The sequence below is a fragment of the Schistocerca nitens genome, chromosome 4 (genome assembly GCF_023898315.1).
Source record: "Schistocerca nitens isolate TAMUIC-IGC-003100 chromosome 4, iqSchNite1.1, whole genome shotgun sequence".
NCBI lineage: Eukaryota > Metazoa > Arthropoda > Insecta > Orthoptera > Acrididae > Schistocerca > Schistocerca nitens.
This window is the reverse complement of record NC_064617.1, coordinates 84,028,354-84,050,047: the sequence shown is the minus strand read 5'-3', so window position 1 is coordinate 84,050,047 and position 21,694 is coordinate 84,028,354. Positions and strand designations below refer to the sequence as shown.

The following is a 21,694-nucleotide window of genomic DNA, read 5'->3' as shown; positions in this document are numbered from 1 at the left end:
TAATGTTCTGGCTGATCAGTGTACACAACTCTCACAAGGTTTTGCATGACGAAGGAATTTCTGCTGTTTTATTCTCGGATAGTATGGATTGAATTGGATTGTTTGAGGGAAGAGACCAAACAGCGAGGTCATCAGTCTCATCAGATTCGAGAAGGACAGGGCAGGAAGTCGGCCGTGCCCTTCAAAGGAACCACCCTGGCATTTGCCTCTAGGAATTTAGGGAAATCACGGAAAATCTAAATCAGGATGGCCGGTCGCGGAATTAGACCATCGTCCTCCCGAATGCGACTCCAGTGTGCTAACCACTGCACCATCTCGCTCAGTCAGATATTATGATTTACCCTCAATTCAAATACCTTTTCACTTAATGAGTTTACAGGCCAAGAAATTATTCAGGTAAAAAGCTGGCTCCTCCTTATGTCAGGGAAAGGTTCTGTCCAGTAGAAAAAAAGTAAAGAAATCTCTTCGAGATGTTCTGAAAGTTTTTATTTAATGAAATCATAGAATCTCCATAGTTTCTTAACCTTCCACATTGGAGACTTTCGTAAACGTACAGTAACAAACTAAATTATGGGAGTATAAAGTCTCCACAAATTCAGTCTTGACATAACACGATGAAGTATTTTATTTAGAAAATTGTCTACAAACATAAAAAAGTTGTTGATCGAAACACACATAAAAAATGTTTTGGTTTTTAGAATCAGCTATTCAACCTGAAACTGTAGTTTAAATTACAGAAATGTCAATGTAGTTCACAATCGCAGTTTTTCCCACTCATAACATTATACAAATGAGTTTTAAAATTTATATACATTGTATTGCAGATGATACAATCATGAAAAGAGTTTTACAGATACATGTATCTGCTCCACCATTCCACTCGAGACACTCACTCAGTTTCTCAATAAATTAAAATCCAATGACACTTCTGTATATCACAAGATTAGGTTCTCAATTACTTTTCAATTTCTTAGATTTAAACACTTTGGAAATCAGAAACCTAGCAATACTGTAGAGAGCTATACAAAAGATCACTACTACAGCCAGCACGAAGGCAATGACATCCAGCAGCAGGTATTGGTACCAGGTCAGGTCTTTTGCTGCACTGCGCAGATGTGGAGCCCCGTTGTGGCGAAGTACGTATTCGATCCACCAGATGGCTTTAGGCAGGCTCTCTTCCTTATGCTCACGATAGACGGCTGAGAACTGCTTCATTTTCTCGCTGAACCTGTAGAAGGGAGGACAACAGATGGCAACGCTTTTTTTCAAAGCCTAAAAAGTGGTAACAGTTCGTCAAGAGTAAATACAAGAGTCAACACAACTAAGTATTGGTAAGTTAGAATGAGAAATATTGAGTCTGAACGTTGCTGTGCAAGCGGATAATACAAAACAGAAGATGGGTAGGAAAATATTAGAAGCTATAAGGATTTATGAATAAAACCGGGAAAACTTGTTATGGTAGAGCAGTCACCATACCATGACGTAACAGGGTAACAGGTGACAGAAAGCCTATGAAGACCTATTAGTTTTTACAATGACGTATCAACAACGAATGATGGAACTGGTTTTCTACAAACCGAAGAGAAAATGTTCTAAAGTAAGCAAGTACAAAAATGAATTTCCATTTTATTTAACTCACAATCATTCAAGGAACTTCTGGAGCGTTCCAGATTCCGCGATACCAATTATGAGGTAACATGAAGTGATTTTTCATTTCCATGTAATTCTTTCATTATCAAACCTACTGAAGAACATAAATTTCAGTGAAAATGAGGTGACATCATAAAGCATAAGCTACGTGAGATGATTCTTATACAGGGTGGTCCACTGATAATGACCGAGCCAAATATCTCACGAAATAAGCATCAAATGACAAAACTACAAAGGACGAAACTTGTCTAGCTTGAAGGGGGAAACCAGATGGCGCTATGGTTGGCGCGCTAGATGGTGCTGCAATAGGTCAAACGGATATCAACTGCGTTTTTTTAAATAGAAACCCCCATTTTCTATTACATATTCGAGTAGTACGTAAAGAAATATGAATGTTTTAATTGGACCACTTTTTTCGCTTTGTGATAGATGGCACTGTAATAGTCACAAACGTATAAGTACGTGGTATCACGTAACATTCCGCCAGTGCGGACGGTATTTGCTTCGTGATACATTACCCGTGTTAAAACGGACCGTTTACCAATTGCGGAAAAGGTCGATATCATGTTGATGTATGGCTATTGTAATCAAAATGCCCAACGGGCGTGTGCTACGCATGCTGCTTGGTATCCTGTACGACATCATCCAAGTGTCCGGACAGTTCGCCGCGTAATTACGTTATGTAAGGAAACAGGAAGTGTTCAGCCACATGTGAAACGTCAACCACGACCTGCAACAAATGATGATGCCCAAGTACGAGTTTTAGCTGCTGTCGCGACTAATCCGCACATCAGTACGAGACAAACTGCGCGAGAATCGGGAATCTCAAAAACGTCGGTTTTGAGATTGCTACATCAACATCGACTGCACCCGTTCCATATTTCTATGCACCAGGAATTGGATGGCGACGACCTCAACGTCGTGTACAGTTCTGCCACTGGGCACAAGAGAAATTACGGGACCATGACAGATTTTTTGCACGTGTTCTATTTAGCGACGAAGCGTCATTCACCAACAGCGGTAACGTAAACCGGCATAATATGCACTATTGGGCAACGGAAAATCCACGATGGCTAAGACAAGTGGACAATCAGCGACCTTGGTTGGTTGATGTATGGTGCGGCATTATGGGAGGAAGGATAATTGGCCCCCATTTTATCGATGACAATCTAAATGGTGCAATGTATGCTGGTTTCCTACGTAATGTTCTACCGATGTTACTGCAAGATGTTTCACTGCACGACAGAATGGCGATGTATTCCAACATTATGGATGTCCGGCACATAGCTCGCTCGCGGTTGAATCGGTATTGAATAGTATATTTCATTACAGGTGGACTGGTCGTCGAAGCACCATACCATGGCCCGCACGTTCACCGGATCTGACGTCCCCGGATTTCTTTCTGTGGGGAAAGTTGAAGGATATTCGCTATCGTGATCCACCGACAACGCCTGACAACATGCGTCAGCGCATTGTCAATGCATGTGCGAACATTACGGAAGGCGAATTATTCACTGTTGAGAGGAATGTCGTTACACGTATTGCCAAATGCATTGAGGTTGACGGACATACATTTGTGCATTTATTGCAATAATGTGGTATTTACAGGTAATCACGCTGTAACAGCACGCGTTCTCAGAAATGCTAAGTTCACTAAGGTACATGTATCACATTCGAACAACCGAAATAAAATGTTCAAACGTACCTACGTTCTGTATTTTAATTTAAAAAACCTACCTGTTACCAACTGTTCGTCTAAAATTGTGAGCCATATGTTTGTGACTATTACAGTACCATCAGTCACAAACCGAAAAAAGTGGTCCAACTAAAACATTCATATTTATTTACGTACTACACGAATATGTAATAAAAAATGGGGGTTCCTATTTAAAAAAAAACGCAGTTGATATCCATCTGACCTATGGCAGCGCCATCTAGCGGGCCAACCATAACGCCTTCTGGTTTCCCCATTCAAGCTAGACAAGTTTCGTTCTTTGTAGTTTTTTCGTTTGACGCTTATTTCGTGAGATATTTGGCCCGGTCACGAACATTGGACCACCCTGTACGTGCTACACTAAACATATTTTGTGTCTACGCTAGAGTGTAGCTAGAGATCACACAAAGAGAAGAATCCTGGCGTTATTGGAGTTTACCTGTGACGCTTGGTATCGATGAAGGCAAAATAACTTCACGAGTCACACGACAACCCGCGGCTAGCCATCCTGCCAATTTACGATTCTCGATATGGTAGCTACCTGTCTATGATAACAATAAGACAATTTTGTTTTTGAGTTTTAACCAGATATGTTGAAGATACTGTGGGATGCAAATTTCATCAGTCGATACCACCAGCTAGAGCAGCTCCCAGAACATAAACCAAACCTTTTCAGTGAGTTCTGAAGTTGTAGGCAGAATGTCCTTCGGAGTCATTTCATATCCACACTAAAGCAATAGATTTTTGATGACGGTTAAATAATTAATCAGCATGTTAACTCTGATTGTCCTCACTGCAATTAGACTGTAACAGGCGTCCAGACTCTTCTAGCCTCTTATTTTCGTTTCCATTCCCATATATTAAGATTACTGCAGGTTTCGCAGCGGTCAGTGACATCAATGCTGACTTCACATAGAAAAACGTTCACAGATATTAACATTGTGTCACAACTGCGAATCGTGATATGAGGGTCACTCCAAAAGAAATGCACACTATTTTTGTAAAAATACAGTTTTCATTCTGCATGTGTGAAAGTTTTACATTGTGTAGATACATCCTTCCCGTTTGTTTTCAAACTTAGTTCAACCTGTTCCCGTGAGTGGCGCCGTCACAGCACGTCTTGCAGATGGCTGCTACACTTGACGTTCGTCACAAGCAACGGGCTGTCATAGAATTCCTGTGCTGTGAAAACGAGACACTGGGAAGCATCCACAAGAGGTTGAAAAAGGTGTATGGAGATGCTGTAGTCGATCGCAGTACAGTTAGTGGGTGGGCAAGCAGGTTACGTGATGAAAGCTGGCACGGCAATATTGAGGATTGTCCTCGCAGTGGCAGGCCTCGTACTGCACACACTCCAGACAATGTATAGAGAGTTAACGAATTGGTGACTGCTGACAGACGCATCACAGTGAACGAATTGTCACGCTACGGTGGGATAGGGGAAGGAAGTGTTTGCAGAAGTGTTGGCGTTAAAATAGGTTTGTGCCAGGTGGGTTCCCAGGATGTTGACAGTGGCTCACAAAGAAACAAGAAAAACGGTATGCAGCGAACTTTTGGAACAGTACGAGAATGGTGGAGATGAATTTCTTGGAAGAATTGTGACAGGTGATGAAACATGGCTCCATCATTTATCACCAGAGACGAAGATGCAATCAGTGGAGTGGCATCATGGAAACTCACCCAAGAAAAAAAAAATTCAAAACCACACCTTCAGCTGGAAAAGTTATGGGTACGGTGTTTCTCGATTCCGAAGGACTCTTGCTTGTGGACATCATGCCAAGTGGAACCACCATAAATTCTGATGCATATGTGACGACACTGAAGAAATTTCAAGCTCGACTGAGTCGTGTTCGACCACATCGGCAAAAGGAGGATGTTTTGCTGTTGCACGACAATGCACGGCCACATGTCAGTCAAAAAACCACGGAAGCGATCACAAAACTCGGATGGACAACACTAAAACACCCGCCTTACAGTCCTGACCTGGCTCCATGTGACTATCATCTCTTCGGGAAACTGAAAGTCTCTTCGTGGAACAAGGTTTGAAGATGATGTCTGCCTTGTGCACGCTGCCAAACAGCGGCTCCAACAGAATTTTACCGTGCGGGTATACAGGAGCTAGTTCCAAGATGGCGTAAGGCAGTTGAGAGGGATGGAAATTATGAGGAGAACTGAAAATATAGTTCCTAAAGGATGTATCTACACACTGTAAAACTTTCAGACATGTAGAATAAAAGAAGGATTTTTAAAAAAATACTGTGCATTTGTTTTGGGATGACCCTCGTATACAGAGCAGCATCGTCAAAACACAAAACACTCCTGCAGCTGCTATACAATGCAGTCGAGCATTTTTATGCAAGAAACAGAAGATCATTGAACTTAATAACCTACTACAAATAACGTTGATTTACTGACATGCTGTTGTATTGTACCTTTTATCTTCAATAAGCTTGCGAATGGCATCCGGAACCGAGTCTCTCGTGACGTCCCAGAATTTGAGCTCAATGCCGATGCCAGCGTCGACCATTTTCGCCACGTTATGGTGTTGGTCGCCGAAGAAAGGAATCCCCAGTAGAGGAACTCCGTAATAGGCGGCTTCGTTAAAGCTCTGCAGGCCTCCCTGAGTGATGAACACGCGGACATTCGGATGTGCTGTAAGCCAGAAAACAGAGGTCACTGAAATTGCGCAATACATCAATAATCGATGGTGCAAGAGAAGATCAACACTTAACAACCATTTGTGTACTGCAGTTCTTTTTCCAAATTTACTGTTATATCGAGGTTCACTCCAAAAGAAATGCACACTATTTTTGTAAAAATACAGTTTTCATTCTGCATGTGTGAAAGTTTTACAGTGTGTAGATAGATCCTTCCCACTTGTTTTCTTAGTTCAACCTGTTCCCGTGAGTGGCACAGTCACAGCACGTCTTGCAGATGGCTGCTACACTTGACGTTCGTCACAAGCAACGGGCTGTCAAAGAATTCCTGTGCTGTAAAAACGAGACAGTGGGAAACATCCACAAGAGGTTGAAAAAGGTGTATGGAAATGCTGTAGTCGATCGCAGTACAGTTAGTCGCTGGGCAAGCAGGTTACGTGATGAAAGCGGGCACGGCAATATTCAGGATTGTCCTCGCAGCGGCAGGCCTCGTACTGCACACACTCCAGACAATGTATAGAGAGTTAACGAATTGGTGACTGCTGACAGACGCGGCACAGTGAACGAATTATCACGCTACGGTGGGATAGGGGAAGGAAGTGTTTGCAGAAGTGTTGGCGTTAAAAAAGGTTTGTGCCTGGTGGGTTCCCAGGATGTTGACAGTGGCTCACAAAGAAACAAGAAAAACGGTATGCAGCGAACTTTTGGAAAAGTACGACAATGGTGGAGATGAATTTCTTGGAAGAATTGTGACAGGTGATGAAAGATGTCTCCATGATTTTTCACCAGAGACGAAGAGGCAATCAATGGAGTGGTATCATGCAAATTCGCCCAAGAAAAAAAATTCAGCTGGAAAAGTTATGGGTACGGTGTTTTTCGATTCCGAAGGACTCTTGTTTGTGGACATCCTGCCAAGTGGAACAACCATAAATTCTGATGCATATGTGACGACACTGAAGAAACTTCAAGCTCGACTGAGTCGTGTTCGACCACAACGGCAAAAGCAGGATGTTTTGCTGTTGCACGACAATGTACGGCCACATGTCAGTCAAAAAACCATGGAAGCGATCACAAAACTCGGATGGACAACACTGAAACACCCGCCTTACAGTCATGACCTGGCTCCATGTGCCTATCATCTCTTTGGGAAACTGAAAGACTCTCTTCGTGGAACAAGGTTTGAAGATGATGACTCCCTTGTGCACGCTCTCAAACAGTGGCTCCAACAGGTTGGTCCAGAATTTTACCGTGCGGGTATACAGGCGTTGGTTCCAAGATGGCGTAAGGCAGTTGAGAGGGATGGAAGTTATGTGGAGAAATGAAAATATTGTTCCTAAAGGATGTATCTACACACTGTAAAACTTTCAAACATGTAGAGGAGTGACCCTCGTATCATCAAGAGAAATGTTCGTAGAAGTAAGGATGTATGTCTTGAAAAGTCCTAGGATGAGTTCCCGCGTAATTTGAGCGTTAGCTTCTCTTGTAGTATTTACCATTGGAGTCTGTTGAGATTTTCAGTTTTTCCAAATTCAAGACGGCCCTGTAGTGACTAAAACAACTCAAGGACTGATGGGTCGAGAGTTTTGTAAGCGACGCCCGACATAGTGTATTACAGTTAAACAGAAGTGTACTAGCTAATTGGATGTGGCAACTGAATACAAGTACAGTTCTCTCCCGGTATAAACGATTTCACTATTCACGAATTCGATTATTGTTGTTTCGTCCGTTAATCTTTAGGCTGGTTAGACTGAATTCACATTCCTGGCGCACGATATCCTCTTCGTTTCATCATGCCAGGTTCTGTTAGGCCTGTTACTGCGATTGTTTCCTTCCGCTATCCCTTCAGTTTTCAGCAATGACTCATGTCACAATTCGTGTCGGACCATTGTGTCTCTTCATATGACTTTGGTTTTTGTTAACATTTTATCTCGTGAACTCGTTGCAGTACGTCTGTGTTGCTTTCACGCTCTATCAAATGGCTCTGAGCACTATGGAACTTAACATCTGTGGTAATCAGTCCCGTAGAACTTAGAACTACTTAAACCTAACTAACCTAAGGACATCACACACATCCATGCCCTAGGCAGGATTCGAACCTGCGACCGTAGCAGTCGCGCGGTGCGGGACTGAGCGCCTAGAACCGCTAGACCACCGCGGCCGGCCCACGCTCTATCATTCTGATCTTTTGCACTCTCCTGTAATGCCACGTGTTAAAAGGTTTCTAATCATTCGTTTCCGTTTGCCTCATTTCCCATGTTTTGCACTTTTCTTAGTTCCTCGTGTATTTTTTTCTGATCTTACCTTTGAATTTGCGGATGTCAGCAGCAGCTGTTAAGTATTACAGAAAATATTTGTGCCTTGTGGAATGTCTAGCATCTTCCTTCTTTGTCTACTCTACACCTCCCCTTTACCCTTCCCATTCCCGATATCATGTGCTGGCTACTACAGGCCGATTTTCACAGAGAGAATATTTAACCCTTCTGTCTCCGCAACTGATATCAAGTTGCCTAAAAACGGAAAATATTTTACTCCATTACAAGTAATCCAAACTCTTCTTTAAATCCACAAATTCAAGACATGTTTCCTTGGTTTTACTAAATATATCCTCCATTGCTGACGGCAGCACTGAAATCGTTTCCCGAGTACCCCTGCCTTCAGTAAAACCAAAGTGTTCCTTATGACTAAACATTGATTAGAACACATTTATACCACCTTAAATTTTTGTCTATATTTGATAACTAAGTGCTCTAGTTTCCTTAATTGTAAGCGAGCGGGATGGCGCAGTGGTTAACACATTGGACGCGCATTCGGGAGGACGACGGTTCAAACCCCTGTCCGGCCATCCTGATTTAGGTTTTCCATGATTTCAATAAATCGTTTCAAGCAAATGCCGGGATGGGTCCCTCCCTAATACGAGCTTGTGCTCCGTCTCTAATGACCTCGTTGTCGACGGGACGTTAAACACTAATCTCATCCTCCTCCTCTTAATTATGAATTGAGCGTGCTTCGCGCAACGCTTAGTGCTATTCGAGCTTCCGCATCATTAATCACACTCGAACAGCAGCTTCTATGAACGCTTTAGTGTTGACAATACAACTAGATTGTGTAGGAAAGATTAATGACTGGTTGACGCCAAAGAAAACGACATGTAACGGAGGCATATGCACGACAGCAAAGACGTCGCTGTTAAGAAGGGATTCTGCTGTTGGTGGTGAGGAAAGCCGGGTGTCCCAAAATCGGTTGAAGAGTTTGTCTAACTCTGAAGATAAGTTGCAACGTGTACACCGAAAATGGTGCTCCATCTTTAATGACCTCTACGTTGATGGGACGTTACGTCCTAAGCTTCTTCCCTTTCTTGTGCCTTCGGACAATATTGCTCTAATTGTTTAAGGTTTATATTGTGTTGTACTGAATAAGTGGGCACTGAACACCAGTGAAAATATACAAAAATAATAGTGACAATTTAGAACTGTATGCGCTCAATTTTATTCATGTTCACACTCATCCAAAACTATATGCAATGTGAAATTTACTACTGCCAATACAATAACCCTGGTAGTTTCTAAATGGAGATTTTTTTAAAGTTACAGAACTCATATCGATTGTTCATACTATAGGAAAGAACAAACAGCACTTAAATTTTTATTGACCATTTAAAGGCGAAACACTCACGGAAATGATTCAGCGTCTTCATAATTTTGTGACATGGAGTCGGGATTCAGAATGCTCGAAGGAGGACTCTGGTACTGAATACCGTCAACATGGAGTGCAGTCATAATCATGAGCCTGATTGTACAACTAGTTACTCTTTTAGGAGCTCACATGACGTTGCTCTTAGTCGAGGAAATCTGAGCCTGCTAATACTGAACACGTTTTATCGTAACTTTTTTATCATTCTGTTTGCAGTAGTTTAGTATCTCTTGTAAGTGATCCGGGACTGGCAGTAGGAACAATTTTTCAGAATGAAAGTGTTTTCTGTCTTCCCTCGACGGTTGGATGGATAAAAAGCTGTAAGTCATTTCCATATCAATTTAATCTTAGTGGTTTTTTTCCGTTTGCGAGACCGGTTGCTCTGTGATGGTTCTGCTGCTGGAGTTTCTCCAGTCACTGACTCTGTAAGATGCTGAATATTGGAAGCAGTCGTACCACCATATTTTGCACTTTACGAAATTGAAGCTGTGCAAAGCAACGTACGGCGTTTTACGTGGAACCGCTGTGCACTTCACTCGGTCCTCAATCGTTTTGTTTCCAAGAAGTAGTAGTCTTTTAATTTTCTTCTCTTCCTGTGCAATTACAAATCTTTAAATAACCAAATCACTTCTTACTTTCAAGTACCTAGCCTCGGAAAGCGAATTCGGTGGTTTAAACTCGAGAGTTGTGTGCCGTATTGTTTGTGCTATAGAGAGCCACGTTTGGTCTACCGAATGGTCCAAAATGATCAACTTACCGTTACGGAAATCAAAAGAGGGAGCATGGAAAACAATGGAGGAACACTCCAAAGGCATGCAACAGCCCAACATGTATGGATGCTATCGCTGGAAAACACGTAAGTATCATCCACCTAACTCGTAGCAAATCACTTTTTTTAATTGCAGGAGATATTCTGCAATTCTATTGCTTTGTATCTGTGATACAGATATCATCATTACTGTCGGAGCCTATGTTACATGCAGTGATTCGACAATTTTCAAAGACTTCCCATCTGCCAGAAATATACACGAGAAGAAGTAGGTTTGGCTGTGCTCAGCTATTCATCGAATGTATCTTCCAGATTTTATCTAAGAAATGGCACATTTTGTATCGTGTGCTAGATCTAAAAGTGATTTTGCAATCGATGCTGTGTAATACCCAATTTCATTTGCAGCAGCGATGGCATTAGGCAAGATGACGCTTTTTCCAAGATCATACGAAGCAGCTGAGCATAACACCAGAAAGTAACACATACAGCATCTTATTGAGATATTCTTTGCTCGGTATTTTATTGGACATGGCAAAATAAATAAAAGTAACGGGGTTAAATCTATAGATTGATGTTAATGTGCACCTGAAAGTACACAACTAGTTTGTCCTTAGAAATTGCGTACTTTTACTCCAGATCCGGTCAGTCATGTTCAAGTTTCTGCACTACTTTTTTCCTATAGAACTGTTTCTTCATAGAGAAGCTACACATTTAAAGATATACCCCAGTGAGCTTATATATATAATTTTTCGTCCTATTATTTTCTCTTATTCATTGTGTTTCGCAATAAATGTCAAAACATTCAAATATTACAAGAACATATATGTTTCAGTTTAAACAACTCTGTACAGCAAATGGCATAACACCACTGATAAATATAGACTATGAACGGAAGTCTGTTGCCAAGGCAGAATAGACTATGGACGGAAGTCTGCTGCTAAGGCAGAATAGACTATGAACGGAAGTCTGTTGCTAAGGCAGAATAGACTATGAACGGAAGTCTGCTGCTAAGGCAGAATAGACTATGAACGGAAGTCTGCTGCTAAGGCAGAATAGACTATGAACGGAAGTCTGCTGCTAAGGCAGAATAGACTATGAACGCAAGTCTGCTGCTAAGGCAGAATAGACTATGAACAGAAGTCTGTTGCTAAGGCAGAATAGACTATGAACGGAAGTCTGCTGCTAAGGCAGAATACTTAAAGTTTTTAGGTGCGTGCATTGATGAGAAATGGAATTGGCTAAAACACATCGATGATCTGCTGAAACGGTTAGGCTCAGCTACTTAATGCTGTTAGGATTATTGCAAATGTTGGTGATAAACATGACAGTAAATTAGTCTTATTGATTGGCGACTCCATGTTGTCCTGTGCACCACGACCAGATAACAGGTTTACTTGAAAAAAAGAGACAGCATTGGTCGTATATTTTTTACTATTGCAAAATCGATTTTCTGTCACTGAGTGACCATCTTCAGTGCTATATTGTATAACTTAAATTGGGATGCACTGTTGTCACTAAGCTTACGGCGATCACATGTCTATGTGATCGCCGTAAGCTTAGTGACAACAGTGCATCCCAATTTAAGTTATACAATATAGCACTGAAGATGGTCACTCAGTGACAGAAAATCGATTTTGCAATAGTAAAAAATATACGACCAATGCTGTCTCTTTTTTTTCAAGTAAATTAGTCTGCTATGCCTATTTTCATTCACTGCTTTCATATGTCATCATATTTTGGGGCAATTCGTCATTAAGAGAGAAAGTATTCATTGCACAGAAGTGTGTAATCAGAATAATAGCTGTAGCCCACCCAAGATCACCTTGCAGGCATTTATTTAAGGAACTTGGGATATTCACAGTACCTTCGCAATACATATATTCACTTATGAAATTTATCATTAATAACCCATCCCAATTCAAAAATAGCAGCGAAGTGCATAGCTACAACACTAGAAGAAAGGATGATATTCACTATTCTGGATTAAATCTCACTTTGGCACAGAAAGGGGTGAATTACGCTGCCGCAAAAATCTTTGGTCATTTGCCAAATAGTATTAAAAGTCTGACAGATAGCCAACCAACATTTAAAAGCAAATTAAAAGAATTTCTGAATGGTGACTGCTTCTACTCAATAGATGAATTCTTAGATACGATGTAGTAACTGTAATAAAAAATTAATTAATTAATTATTTTGTGTAAAGAAAACTTATGTTAAGCTGACACGTTCCACATCATTACGAAATGTCGTTTTCATGATGTATGTATGTACGTTCGTTTGTGTGTACCTGTATGTATCTTTGCTGTAACAGAGACTGTTTTCGACTATCGATGCCGAAGAATCGAGTCATATGGTGGTGGCGAACAAGAGACGGTGATTGTCGTTACTGTCGGCTGGTGGGTTGAATTTTCGGGTGTAAAGACACGGATCAAACATTTAAATTAATATGTGCACCTTATCAATGTGAACTGGAGAAATACAGTGATTAATAATGGACGAAATGCGAGCAGTCACTGCAAGTTTATTCGTGGATGAACGAAGACAGTTTTCGCGTGTGCAATAGACGCAGATCGGTTGGTTACTGGTAAAACTATGCGTGTGAACTGCATCAGATTTGAACCTTTAGATAATTGTGCTTTTATCTGAACAAGCGTTGAACCGTAAGGTATCACTGAACTGAAACTGTTTCGCAAGTGACATGGAGTAAGCAACTGTACAGACAAACATACTCCGTAAATACGCCATTGCCGCGAATTTCAAATAGTGCCCATTCCGAAATTACAGTCTCATGACATCAGACTCACGACTGTAGCGACGTGTGGGAAATGCAACAGATGTATAACGGATCTCGAGACGACATGTTCAAGCAGGATCGCCAAAAAGCAGCATGAGCGAAGTCGTTGGAGAAGCCAAAGCGGGGGTTTTTAAAACTGAAAAAAAAAAATACTTTAAAGTGTAATGTTGTCGCAGTTGTATTGCAATTTTTAGATTAACGACATTGTGGCTGCAACAGTACCACCATAATGTAGTGTTGGTTCGCATTCTTCCCTACAATCCTTCTGTTCACTTTTCAAATAGTAATCATACTTGGCAATGTCAAATGGTGCAAGATGTTCGAAATTATGAGAAAAATAGGGGTAAGCTATGGGGAAAGATGGGTAATGTACACTAAGTACAAGGGTCAAGAGGGAACAATAAGGATGGAAGACCAGCGACGAAGTACTCGCATTAAAAAGGGTGTAAGACAGGGATGTAGTCTTTCGCCCCTGCTGTTCAGTCTATGCAGCGAAGAAGCAATGATGGAAATAAAAGAAAGGTTCAAGAATGTAATTAAAATTGAAGCTGAAACGATATCAATTATAAGCTTCGCTGATGACATCGCTATCCCCAGTGAAAGTGAAGGAGAATTACAGGATATGCTCAACGGAATGAACAGTCTAGTGAGTACAGAATATGGACTCAAAGCAAATCGAAGAAAGGCGGAAGTAATAAGAAGTAGATGAAATGAGAACAGCGAGGAACTTGACATCATAACTGGTGATTACGAAATAGAAGAAGTTAACGATTTCTTCTACCTATGCAGCAAAGTAGCCCACGACGGACGGCGCAAGGACATAAAAAATAGAGTAGCACTGGCAAAAAGGGCATTCCTGACCAAGAGAAGTCTACTACCGGCAGACACAGGTCTTAATCTCAGGAAAAAATATGTGAGACTGTACGTTTGGAGCACAGCATTGTATGGGAGTCAAACACGGACTGTGGGAAAACCGGAAAAGAAGAGCGGCAAAGTACTTGTGATGTGGTGCTACGAAAGAACGTTGAAAATTAAGTGGACTGTTAAGGTAAGGAATGAGAAGGTTCTCGGGAGAATAGGAGAGGAAAATAATGTATGGAAAACTGACAACAATGAGGAGCACGATGGTAGAACATCTGTTAAGACATCTGGGAATAATGTACATCGCAGTGGAGGGAGCCGTGGAGGGTCAAACCTACAGAGGAGGATAGAGATTGGACTCAATCTAGCAATTAACAGAGGACATAAACTGCAAGCGCTACTCTGAGATGATGCTGGAACAGGAGAGGAAATCGTGGCAGGCTGCATCACACCGGTCAGACGGCTGACGACTGAGAAACAAAAATAAATCAATATGCATTTACGATGTTTCGAATATCCTGACTTCTCACGTAAAATAAATAAATAACTTTCTGAAGTGAGCCAATTTGTGAATCGATGTTATAAATCATAGGCACTAACCTATAATAAAAGAATTGGTTGAATATTGCAGCCAGAACTATGTTTGAATATGACTGCTGGTTTGACAGATGTAGTTTTGGGCTGGTTTTTTTATAACATGACACGAGTTGCATGGGTTGCATGCGTTAGCGTATTTCGAGTAACTGAGTACATTTTTCACGCACATACTTATTATTCAACAACATTCGTACTATATACTTGTGGCAACTATATGTAATACCAGAATATGACGTTTATTTAATTTTCTTGATTCTCGTTTTTGCATTGTTGAGTAAAGGTACAGGGCTATTAATCGTATATCAGCAAAGCGTTATTTCTTTTGAGGAGCACAATAAATTTAGTTTCATTCCCTTAACTTCGGAATCCCACACATGGAATTAAGGACTGTTAACTAACATACTTACAGGATGACAATTATTTAACTATATCAGATGAAATCGTCATAACTTCTGAACGTTTTGCGTTAGGACGTTCAAACTGCACGGTTGGCTGCGAAGCATGATGGTAATTAGTATGTGCAAGTGCTTGCGCCTTGGCGACGAAGCCCACTTTCATTTGGATGAGTTCGTTAATAAACAAACTTGGTGCATTTGGGGGACTGAGAATCCGCATTTCGCGACCGAGAAGTCTCTTCATCTTCAACGGGTGACTGTGTGGTGTGCAATCTATGCGATATTCCTCGATGGCACAGTGACTACCGAACGGTATGTGATGGTTTTGGAAGATGATTTGATCCCCGTTATCCAAAGTGACCCTGATTTCGACAAGATGTGATTCAGACAAGATGGAGCTCGACCCCATCGAAGCAGGAGGATCTTCGATGTTCCGGAGTAGCACTTTGGTAACCGCATTGTGGCTCTGGGGTACCCAGAGGCCACTGCCATGGGCCTCGATTAGCCGCCATATTCTCCGTATCTGAACACATGTTCTTGTGGGGCTACAATAAACACAAGGTGTACAGCAATAACCACAAAACAAATTGCACAGCTGAAAACAGCCATTCAGGAGGTCATCGACAGCATCGATGTTCCGACTCTTTAGCGGGTCACGCAGAATTTCGCTATTCGTCTGCGCCACATCATCGCCAATGATGGGAGGCACATCGAACATGTCATAACTTAAATCTGAATACCTGTAGTGACGTTTACAGGTTGAATAAAGTGCGTTCACGGCGTAGTTTGTAACTAGTTTAAGTTTTTTTTCACGTAGTTCAATAATTGTACCCTGTAAGTTCATTCGGTGTAACACAACGAGATTAGGTCTACACCCGATTACACGGTCATTTTCAAATTTAGGTCGATGATGCTGTTGTGTTACACCAAATATGGTCTTGGTGCGCCACGGTCGCAGGTTCGAATCCTGCCTCGGGCATGGATGTGTGTGATGTCCTTAGGTTAGTTCGGTTTAAGTAGTTCTAAGTTCTAGGGGACTGATGACCTCAGAAGTCAAGTCCCATAGTGCCATTTGAACCATTTTTTTGGTTTTGGTGTCGGTAAATTTGTACCAATGCAGTTCTCGAAAGTTGCCATATCGAAAATACTTCCCACTGATTTCATGTGTCATCCCTTGTGCGACTGGCAGCAGCTGTGAATATTCTTCGATTGTTTCTTATTGTCTGTTAAGCCGTGCGTTGCTGCCTGACTCGCGGACTAGTCTCCTGTCGCATCGCAGCTGTAAGCTGTGTCTCGTATTGCACGGAGCAGTCAACAGCCGCACACGGCAGGTGGTGATTAGCGGAGCACGACTGGTCGAGTCGGTGTGAACGCAGTCTAACAGGCCACCAGTGTTCGTGAGGAACAACACAGTGCGGGCTCCCCAGAGGCACCATAACACTGGGCATTGGTCCAGACTCCGACCAGCCCAGGCAAACCAAATACTAAGCACAGGATACCCCAGGTTCTCAATCATTTCCCACAGAACCCCTGCTGATCTTATTAGGGTCCTCATAGTGAGATTTCTCTCCGCATATGTAACGAGTTACTCCTGAGAACCCTATTATGTTATCAGTACTGTAAATTTCTTCAGCTAATGTACGCCAATTCATACAGAGGACTGCGTAGCCCACAGCTAACTTTATCAGTGAGCTTTTCTATGGTCGTGAACGGTTCTCAGATGATATTGAAACCTAAAAAGTGCGTTTCCTGACTCATTAAATGACTGCTCAAAAGTGCAACACATTGCCCCTACGTGTTAAGTCACACGACGCACATTCTCAATCTACTCACCAACTGAGCCAGATCGCTGGTCGATCATCAGCGATCGGCTTGTTATCTTTGGCGCGTCCCCGGGCATGAGCATCTTTGCGTTTTCGGCTGGGGCGCGCGGGACGGCGAGAGGCAGTCGGTTTAGGCCTTTAGGGCGACCGGTGAGACTGGCGGAGTTGTGGCTCGGGCGTAAGCACATGTATGATGTCTGTTACGCTGGGGCTGTTTGCTAATCGTGAAACTCCTGCGGCGGCTACTGGTTGCCTGGAAGGCATTTCATATAAACTGTGCCAGGCCTCACAGTGAGAGGGGCGTCCGAAGTTGGTGTTGGCCTAGATGTTTGTACAAATTGAGATGCCTGTGTGAGAAGCACGACGTGGGCCTGTTGGTTACTTCGTCCTTCTAGCAGCCACCGCAAGCAGATGTTCGGCCGGAGTGTCTACAGTTTGTGGTGAGCATAATGTGAACAAGTTCTCATACGATGTGCTCCCAGCCTGACTCTTAGCCTGTGTTATTTGTGGGTGCCGACCCATTGTCTGTTACTGCTTCCGGGTGCCCTGTGGGTCCTGTAAGATTTCACAGCAAAACTGTGTTTTTATGGCATTCTGTGTTTCTGGCTCAGCCTCCGCCTAGAAAGGGAAAAGATTTGTGCCTCAACTGAAAGGGGGGGGGGGGGTTCGATTGGACATCTCTTGGAATTCCTTAATGCTGTAAATTAAAGATATAAAAAAATTGTTCTTTCAGATTAAGCGCCTGTTTCTTTGGGACACTGCAGTTCAAACAGGAGTGGCGTAATGTTGATGAGTATTTGTTATCCGTCAAATGAAGTGTATTTAATGTCTTGCAGTTTTCTGGGGCACGCAGCTGTGTTATTGACTCACCTTGAAGTGATGTGTCGGGTGAATGACTGCTCCCCACTTCAGTGTATTCTTTTGAGTAGTATTCTAAGGTTTTTTGGATATTTGTCAGTGGGGTGTATTGATTCAATTTTGTTTTTCCCTTTCTTTTGAAATACGGAGAATTGTTTAGTTTATCTGGTTATTGGCTTAACTCGCGCTTCACGCACTAAATCAGCTGATATTGAAATTGTTTTTTTTATTCCTGTTTAATGTCAGACAGATTCAAATGTAACTTCATTTATGTTATTTGAAATAAATGTGTTGGATTGACGTTAATGAATTATGTGCAATCGAAGTAAGGGACCCAGTCCTTCATTAGTGCTTAACAGTGGCGTGTGGTTCGGGTTGTGAGTCCCGTGCTCGGACCACCAACGGTCCCTTATCAATAATTAAGTGTGGCCATCACATCACTCTAATGCTCGAAATCTGCAGGAGGTTGGCTTTGCTACTTCGCTTACCTTACCTTCGAATCCAGTGACTAGACGTTCAATCCAAGTTCAGACGGTAGTCATCGCGAAAACACATCTCCATAACAAAATCAGAACTTCACCAATAGAGAAATAATTTGCACTGTTTTCTTGAAAAGGCCATCTCGGATTTAGTTCGTTAGAGTCTTTATTAGAACTTGGCGAATATGTCTTTGAAGTATGACGAGTGTATGTGTATCTTGTGAACGACCATTACTGGTGCTTGGACAGTATGCCTTGATGCCTGAACGAGTATGTAGCTAAAGAAAGGCAGTGGGTGAAATACCAATACATAGCCTAGTCGTCTCGATTAACATTGAGGTTACGGCTGGCTTAACATTCTGGCTTGATAGACGGATTACAATGTGAAATGTCTCGTACCTTAACGCCATGAGACAATATGGTGAAATTTTGGATTTAACGGAGGTTATGATCCACGTTGGTGGACAGATATTCTAACAGTCAGTCACCTGCCGCAGACGATCAAACACTGCTGATGAAAATTTGTTTCATGGTCAGCAAGCGAGCCGGTTATTTCCAGATAAACACGGCTACACTTCCAGGCAGCACCAATACATTACAAAGAGTAGACTGGGTAGTTTCCACTGCCTAGACCTGCAAGTGGTCTGCATACGGATATGATACATCTATGATTCTTGCAAATTCAGTTAATTTTAAGTCAGTGAGGCACACAAATGCGGGGAAGAGATATTCAAATCAGACGTGGTATTTGTGATGTTGATGCTTGAGCTGTGTCATACCTAGTACAGATTGCTGAGGCAGCCACTTTGAGACTTTGACGTTGGGCGGCAGGTTTTCCATGTGCTTCTCCCATTTCCACAGCACCCGCTGCGGGATTTTCTTGAAACCCTCGAGAAATTCCAGCCTTTTATCTTCTGGCATCGTACTGGCCTGTAGAGTGGAACCCAGACTGAAGTACACGGCGCCGTGTTCTGCCCCGTCCAGCCAGTCCTGTATGTCCTATTCGTAAAAGTAAACACTGAGTTGTAAACACCCGTAATAACCGAACTTTCAAGTATTATCAAAGCAATTGCAGAGCAGACGCGCCATAAACTGTAACGATACATACATGCAAATACAATCATGTAAATACACGGCTCCATCAGAGAACAACCGTAAAGAATAAGAAATGAAAGAAAATTATTAATGCAATTAATAGTTCAGACGAGAATGTGACATGTGCTTTTAAAGAATAGTCTCTGCTTTTGCTACACACATAGTGAAGATTAGGGCTTGACATCAGGTCACGATCAAGTCATTCGAGACGTAGAACGAACTCTGATTTGACGTGGTCCGAAACGACGTCTGGTGTTACCTCGTCGGGGGAACCATCCTAGAATTCACCTTCAACGATTTAGGGAAACCACTGAAACTCCGAATCTGGATGGCTGAATGTAGCATTGAACCATGTTCCTTCTGAATGCGAGTCCAGTGTCTTAACCACTGCGCTCCCTCCTCATGACTTCTCAGTCCTGTCTCCAATTCGTCGTGAACAAAGGTTAGTCTCTTGTCAAAGCTGAGAACTGATTAGAGAAGTCGCTATGTGCACCCTTCTGGCAGGGTAGAATCCTTGTATCTTGTCAGGCAGTAACTGCATACTCAACAGCATTCAATTTATCACCACATACCACATGAAGGCCTTTAGAGGTGGACTGTAGACACAGGAATTGTTCATTCTAAGCCAGTATAAAGCTACAATTAGTAACACTCCAAACCTGTCGACATTTGGTTTGAACTACGCGCATGAATTCAGCTAAGGATATAGGACATCTACATCTACATCCATACTCCGCAAGCCACCTGACGGTGTGTGGCGGAGAGTACTTTGAGTACCTCTATCGGTTCTCCCTTCTATTCCAGTCCCTTATTGTTTGTGGAAAGAAGGATTGTCGGTATGCCTCTGTGTGGGTTCTAATCTCTCTGATTTTATCCTCATGGTCTCTTCGCGAGATATACGTAGGAGGGAGCAATATACTGCTTGACTCCTCGGTGAAGGTATGTTCTCGAAACTTCAACAAACGCCTGTACCGAGATACTGAGCGTCTCTCCTGCAGTCTTCCACTGGAGTTTATCTATCATCTCGGTAACGCTTTCGCGATTACTAAATGATCCTGTAACGAAGCGCGCTGCTCTCCGTTGGATCTTCTCTATCTCTTCTATCAACCCTATTTGGTACGGATCCCACACTGCTGAGCAGTATTCAAGCAGTGGGCGAACAAGCATACTGTATCCTACTTCCTTTGTTTTCGGATTGCATTTCCTTAGGATTCTTCCAATGAATCTCAGTTTGGCATCTGCTTTACCGACGATCAACTTTATATGATCATCCATTTTAAATCACTCCTAATGCGTACTCCCAGATAATTTATGGAATTAACTGCTTCGAGTTGCTGACCTGCTATATTGTAGCTAAATGATAAAGGAACTATCTTTCTATGTATTCGCAGCACATTACACTTGTCTACATTGAGATTCAATTGCCATTCTCTGCACCATGCGTCAATTCGCTGCAGATCCTCCTGCATTTCAGTACAATTTTCTATTTTTACAACCTCTCGATATAATACAGCATCATCCGCAAAAAGCCTCATTGAACTTCCGATGTCATCCACCAGGTCATTTATGTATATTGTGAATAGCAACGGTCCTACGACACTCCCCTGCGGCACACCTGAAATCACTCTTACTTCGGAAGACTTCTCTCCATTGAGAATGACATGTTGCGTTCTGTTATGTAGGAACTCTTCAATCCAATCACACAATTGGTCTGATAGTCCATATGCTCTTACTTTGTTCATTAAACGAGTATGGGGAACTGTATCGAACGCCTTGCGGAAGTCAACAAAAACACAGCATCTACCTGTGAACCTGTGTCTATGGCCCTCTCAGTCTCGTGGACGAATAGCGCGAGCTGGGTTTCACACGATCGTCTTTTTCGAAAGCCATGTTGATTTCTACAGAGTAGATTTCTAGTCTCCAGAAAAGTCATTATGCTCGAACATAATATGTGTTCCAAAATTCTACAACTGATCGACGTTAGAGATATAGGTCTATAGTTCTACACGTCTGTTCGACGTCCCTTCTTGAAAACAGTTGCCTCAGGAGTTTCAGTTTCCCAACAAACTATCTATAAGGAGTTCAGAGCAGGCGGCCAATGTCCCAGATATCTAGCAATGTGTGTTCTCCATGTGGAAGTAGACACATAGCCAGATTTTTTATTGATTGGGCGATGAACTATGGTCTTTGGAGATGATTTCCGCTTCAGTTTTCAAAATTGTTATTGACATAAGTTGCCGATATAATCATAAGAAAATCAAGTGGTTTGGTGGTGGTGAGATCCGTCGATTGAGGAGACAACATGTCAGATG

General features: G+C 42.2%; 1 protein-coding gene across 1 annotated transcript in view; it reads right to left on the bottom strand.

Moving 5' to 3' along the window:
- Positions 1-581: 581 nt before the first annotated feature.
- The window catches only part of LOC126252609 (UDP-glucosyltransferase 2-like), a 60,149-nt gene continuing 39,036 nt past the window's right edge, over positions 582-21,694 (bottom strand). The window contains exons 5-7 of the mRNA XM_049953510.1: positions 19,067-19,286; positions 5,797-6,016; positions 582-1,228 (exon numbers count right to left, since the gene is read on the bottom strand). Of these exons, the coding sequence (XP_049809467.1) occupies positions 952-1,228; positions 5,797-6,016; positions 19,067-19,286 (717 nt within the window). The 3' untranslated portion in view covers positions 582-951. The remainder of the gene's footprint in view (positions 1,229-5,796; positions 6,017-19,066; positions 19,287-21,694) is intronic.